Source organism: Buceros rhinoceros, unplaced genomic scaffold (genome assembly GCF_000710305.1).
Source record: "Buceros rhinoceros silvestris isolate BGI_N320 unplaced genomic scaffold, ASM71030v1 scaffold16315, whole genome shotgun sequence".
NCBI classification, from domain to species: Eukaryota; Metazoa; Chordata; class Aves; order Bucerotiformes; family Bucerotidae; genus Buceros; species Buceros rhinoceros.
The window spans coordinates 13,845-20,029 of NW_010411371.1; the positions used below are offsets into that span (position 1 = coordinate 13,845).

The window sequence follows — 6,185 nt, forward strand, 5'->3', positions numbered from 1 at the left end:
GACCAGGTCGGAGGAAGTGCCAGCCGTTGTCGTGGCTGGCAGGAGAGCTGTTCCTCATAGAGGAAATTCTCACAACAAAGAGTCTGCAAACCACGGCACGGTCCTGGAGTTACTAAAATTGGAAAAAAGAGCAGCTCCTTCCTTGACATACTGTATATGGCAGAAACCGAACGTGGGTTGGGGAGCAGGCAGCAGTACTGATCCTGCCTTCCAAATATAGGGAAGGGGCCGAGCTAAGGGAAGGGGCTGAGCTATAAAAGCTGTCAAGGAGAAAGCCCTTGGTGGTGGCTCCTGATGCCCTGGCCACGCTCGTGGCCATGCTGTGAGTGACCCGCAGAGGGGTGGAGGGCTCCTGCCATGGGTGCTGTTTCCGTGCTTGGAGCACTGCAGGGGGACCCCTGCTGTAGATTGCCATTCCTCGGGCAGGGAAGGGCTGGTAGCTGCGGTTTGCTCTGCTGGTCCTCGACTGGAGTGGTTGCTCGCAGTGAGAGGCACTGGACCTTTGGAGAGGCTGTAGCTTAGCCTAGGTCTAACCTGCCACTCTTTCTTTTTCAGGGATCAGAGATGTTCATTCCTTCCTTCTTTCTGCTGACAGATTGTTAAGGTGAGAATTTCAGGCATGGAAGCTAACAGCTTGCTCAGTCTGGCATGAGCTGGCGTTTCCCTTGAATTCACTGTGGGCAGGTCCTTGTCCTTCTCCCCGCATGAGCTGCTCTAGCGGGCCATGGCACACCTCCGTTCCTGCTCGCTACAGCTGCCCACCAGAGGACCAGGAGAGGCTCCATGTCAAAAGGGAATGGGGGAAATAATAAATGGAGGGCTGGAGTTAAAACGGGCTTCGGGGCTTCAGTCTTAATAAGAAGTATGTGAATCCTTCAGAGATCGCTCCCCTTTGAGGCACTTCCCCAGGAAGCCCTCCTGCTCCTTCAGGCATGGATCCCCTTTCCCTGGGGCCATGAACGGTGGCAGCTCCTCTTCCTCACGTTTGTACATTCCAGCTTTGAAAGGCAAATACTTCCCTCAAGACCTGGCAGCCTGTGTTGGAGATGGGAAGGGGGAGCAGCCAGCTGGGGAGAGCTGGTGGGTGTTCACAGAGGGGACCACCACCGCGGGGTCTGTCTTTCAGCTTCAGCCATGAGCGGAGACGCTGGGATGGAAGTGTTTGGTGAGGCTGCGCCCTACCTGCGCAAATCAGAGAAGGAGAGAATACAAGCCCAGAACCAGCCATTTGATGCCAAGACCTACTGCTTTGTGGCTGACCCCGAGATGGTGTACGCTAGGGGGAGGATCAGGGCTGCGCAGGACGGCAAGATAACTGTTGAGACAGAGGATGGCAGAGTAAGTGTGTGTCCCTTCTCCCTGCCCCACTGAGTCCTCTTGGACTTCTGCTGGGGAGGGCAAGGGACGCAGAAAGTCTAGATTTCCTCAGGCAAGACATTTGTACTGCCCTGCCCTGCCCTCTGACTGGGACCAGCACGGCCTCTGGAAGTTTGATGCTCTGGATTCTGGGATGACAGAATCCAGTGGGTAATTATTCTTGGTTTAGACTTTAAAGATCAGCCAGTGCTCTGAAACAGGCTGGGTTGTGCCAGTCCTGGTGTTCCTCTTTTTAACCTGTTCCCTGCTTTTAACCCTTTCTCACCTAACACTGACATGTCCATTGATAAATTGCTTCCTTTACCGGGAGCGGAGCAGGCAGCTACTTTAAAAGCCCCGTTGCCGGTGAAGCTCTATGAAGTTATTGCCAGTGTCACTGGCTGCAGACAGTTTCCCGGAGGAGCCTCCAAGGTGTTAATCTTCCCAAACTGCGGAAATGTCTTAGCAGCTCGTGTCCTGATAACTTTTGTGAGAACAGCTGCAACAGCACAAAGAACCACCTCAGCCAACAGCCTGGCAGGAGGGGCCGCAAGATTTTTAAGCAAGCAAATAAAGAATAAAGGAGTCACCCACTGGTTCAGCCCCGGCCTCCAGCAATCGCAATCTGGTGTACAAGGACCTGCTTTCCTGGGGCTGGCTTTCCTGTGTGTCCTGTGGGAAAGATTTCCATGGTTTGAAAGTGGAGCGTGGGTAGCGCGCTTCCTTTTCTCTGCAGTCATCAGCCTGGTGACTTCAGCTTGTTGATTCACAAGGAGACAAAGTGAATAGTTCTCCCTGGCTATGACCATAGTTCTCTCTGCTATTCCTGACTTTGCAAACCTCAAAAGTGTCTCCCCTTCACCCCCAAATCCCAGTCAAGTTATGGTCTCCTCAGAGAAAAGCTGTTTCATAATGTGACCATTTTTTTTTTTTCTCTTCTCTGGAGCATTTCTAGTCCTTTCCAAGGAATTGTGAACGAACTGACGGACATCCTCCAGAACACTGTCTTCTCCCTTTTGTTTCTGATAATTCCTGATGTTTCAGAGCTTCCTGCCCTCTTCTGAGCACTGAGCTGACATTATGTTAGAACCCTCTATAGTGACTCCCAGAGGTCCTGTGAGTGGCAGTTAACCCATGATCTCTTGTTCTACATAGAGACTTGCCGTGAATCCTCATTGCTGAAGTGTGTGGATGCTTCAGGGAGGTGTTTAGGGACTCGTATCACAGAGCTGTTTTGAAAACTGTGCCTGTAATTCTGGCTTTCTCAAGAGAAGCCCAGGTTCATTCCACTAGTCGAGACCCGAGCTTGGAAATAGTGTTTGATCTCTCCGAATCAATATGATTGCAGTAACAGTCTTTCCTCTTTGCACTGGACCAGCCCACGGGAGCAGCAAGTACAACCTAAGAGCAGCGGGAGAAGCCGTCTGGAGAAATGACAACAGGATTTTCAAGCTCCTTCATGGTTCAGCGCAGCCGAGATAAGCTGCTGCCACCTCTGTACATCTGCTTCCCTCCACATCTGCCCCCGCAACATGCCCCCAGGCTCTGGCTGTGTGCCAGGATGGTCACCCCTGGTGCGAGCCCAGGAGATGGGGCTGTGTGGAGGAGCTGAACCTGTGTTTAATCAGGGATGGCGGCACGCAGGAGTGGAGCAAATCTGCTCCAAGGGCGGGTTTGCAGCGGGTGGATCCTGTGCTGCTGGTGTCTGTCTCTGTGGCTCTGTGCAGTGTGAGGGGTGGGGCTGGAAGGTCGCCTGGCCAGCAGTGCTGCCCCTGGTGATACAGCCATGAGCAGCAGCAATAGCCCCAAGGCCACAAACAGCAATAACGTGTAGAGAGATCTGGTGCAGCACAAACCCTGCCTGTGTGCTCGTAGCAATTCCAGGGCAGTAAATGTACATCCTGTGAATTTGCCAGTGCTGCAGAGCTCCTGGCAGGCAGCACTGACTTCCCTGGAACAGCCGTGTCGTGTTTTGCACAGTTAAGCGGAAAGAAAACGATGAATTAATCAGCCTTACAGATGTTATTACTTCTATGTGCGTGTGTCTCTGTGTGTATGCTTGGGAGGAGCATCAGGAACTGCTCAATCACAGTCACCTCTTGCTTTCTGCATTATAGCTGCTTATTGTCAAACCCGATGATATATATGCCATGAACCCACCTAAGTTTGACAGAATTGAGGATGTGGCCATGTTGACCCACCTCCACGAACCTGCTGTCCTCTACAACCTCAAGGACCGCTACAGCTCCTGGATGATCTATGTAAGTTCCCTCTCATGGCAAAGAAGGAAATCCAGCTGCCAGGAGGTGCATGTCAGCGACTCTTCGGTTCTGTTTCTTTCCTCACAGACCTACTCGGGTCTCTTCTGCGTCACCATCAACCCCTACAAGTGGCTGCCGGTGTACAACCCAGAGGTGGTGGCTGGCTACCGAGGCAAGAAGCGCCAGGAGGCCCCTCCACACATCTTCTCCATCTCTGACAACGCCTATCAGTCCATGCTGACTGGTGAGCTTTTCTGTTTCAACCAGACTCAGAAAAACACGGTGTCAGAAACAGTCCTGACCTCCCATGGGCTCCACTACCTTTGCTGTCTCTCACAGGGTGCCACCCCAGTTCCTTCCTCTCTGTCATGTTGGAGATTATCTGCTTGGGCTCCCAAATATTGCAGTGAGGAATTAGATGTGCCTGGTTTATCTCTAGGTGATGCAAAACCAGCTCCAGACAGTTTTCCCTGTCTCCTGAAACAGGTTTTTTTCTTTTTGAAGTGCTGTGCTGTTGCATGTTATCTCCATTTCTGCTCTAAGCACTAAGCTTGAGAGGAACCACTGCAAAGGACAGTTGCAGTTAGGTGGGAAGTCCCTAGTCAGCCCACCAGCATGTGGCTTCAAGCAACAGCAGGAAGGTTCAGAACAGTATTGCACCCAAATACGTGGTATCAGTATGAATCCAGTCCTGTCCTGTACTAAATAGTAACAGAGGCGAAGAATGGTAAAGGCAGAAGCAAAGAGGAGAGTGCAGGAGGGAGCAAAGGTGAAGAAGACAGAAAGTGGAGTACAGGGAGGGGAAGAGAGGAGGAACAGCCCCTGCATCCGTTCGATTTTGCTTGTGGAGGTTTTGTTTCTTGCCCTCTGATGGGCCCTGGGTTACTGGAACGAGCCCTTTGCCCTACAGCTCCTCTGACAGCAGTTATTTTCCCTTGACAGATCGTGAAAATCAGTCCATCCTGATCACGTGAGTACATCCACCACTTTGACTTTCATCTCCAACAAAAAGCGAGCCGATAATTCTCCCCTCTGTGCTTTCTTTCGCTAGCGGAGAATCCGGGGCAGGGAAGACAGTGAACACGAAGCGCGTCATCCAGTACTTCGCAACGATTGCAGCCAGCGGGGACCTCGCCAAGAAGAAGGAGTCCTGGGTGAAGGTGTGAGGAGGAAGGGCTTGCTGGGGGGCTGGTCAGGATGCTACTGACCTCTGGCTGTGGACAGCGCTGGTGATAAACATTTACCTCGGAATATGAAACAACTTCTATTAGCTTCAGCCACTCTCTCAAAAGGCAGTAAGACCAGGGGCTGATACGCACTTAGGACCACAACAAATACAAGCCACCAGAGCTGCCACCATCACTGCCCAGGTGCAGCTTCACCCAGACTGAAACCAGGTCTGGGGAACTGGTGTCCAGAAAGAATCAGAAGCTCCAGCTTCTCCAAATGGAGCAGTCTGTCCCTGTGGCTGAGAGGTGAGAGCTCTGACCATGGAAGAAATTCCGAAGAAGAGGAAAAATGAACAATTTATCATTTACACCCAGTGCTGGTTCTTGGTGCTGTGGTCGAGAAGATGCTGTAGGGATGCTGCACAGCTGAACGTGGTTGCACCTGTAATGAGAAGAGCTGCAACATAATCACGTTTTCCTGCCACAGAGCAAATGGTGCTTTTCAGTAATTATTCAAATATTGTTGCAGGGAACACTTGAGGATCAAATCATCAGTGCGAACCCGCTGCTGGAGGCCTTCGGGAACGCCAAGACCGTGAGGAACGACAACTCCTCGCGCTTTGTGAGTCGTCGTGTTTCTCTCTGGCCTCCTCCTTTTCTAATCCTGTTTGCCTGTTTGTTACTTGCAACTGGGAGCCACTGGGCTGGGAGAAGTGTTCTTGCTGACAGATTACTTGGTTGGTTGTCAGATGCTGATGTGTTTACAGCTGTTTCATGCTCATAGCTGCGTGGGCTGCCACACACTGTTCCCCCTTACTTATCTTTGAATGTCTAAGATAACTCAGACTCATTTGGAGGTGCTGTCACTGAGGTGCAGGGGAGAAACACTCTGGCATGTTACCCTGAGCGTGCTGCGCTGACCACTGCCTTTTGTCTGCTTGCCAGGGAAAATTCATCCGTGTTCATTTTGGTACCTCCGGAAAACTGGCCTCTGGTGACGTTGAGACCTGTGAGTCACTGGGGGTGGGGGGTAGGGCTCACTGCTCTGCTATAAAGTGAGGAAGAGCTTGGAAAATTTATCTCTATGTACATGTTACAGACTTGCTGGAAAAGTCCAGAGTCACGTTCCAGCAGAAGGCTGAGAGAAGCTACCACATCTTCTACCAGATCCTCTCCAACAAGAAGCCTGAACTGCTTGGTAAGGACAGCCATCACCTGGTGACACTTTGCAGTGCAGTTACTATGGGAAACTATTCCCTAAACACAGCAGCTCCGCAGCAGAGGGTCCCGTGACACCTGCACCCTGTGTCGCAGGCACCCAGCTTCCCCTTTGGGCAGGTGCCTCAGGCTCTGCAGAACACTGAAGCTTTGGTCATGAGTTATTTCTGTCCTCTGCATA

General features: G+C 51.6%; 1 protein-coding gene across 1 annotated transcript; it reads left to right on the plus strand.

Annotated features, from left to right (window-relative positions):
- Positions 1-1,134: 1,134 nt before the first annotated feature.
- On the plus strand, positions 1,135-5,984 carry LOC104493351 (myosin-3-like; the record flags this gene model as incomplete). Its single annotated transcript, XM_010136010.1, has 8 exons — positions 1,135-1,338; positions 3,474-3,617; positions 3,705-3,861; positions 4,560-4,587; positions 4,669-4,777; positions 5,316-5,408; positions 5,732-5,795; positions 5,886-5,984. Coding segments are annotated over exons 1-8 (898 nt in total), but the record flags the coding sequence as incomplete, so codon positions are not given.
- Positions 5,985-6,185: the final 201 nt, after the last annotated feature.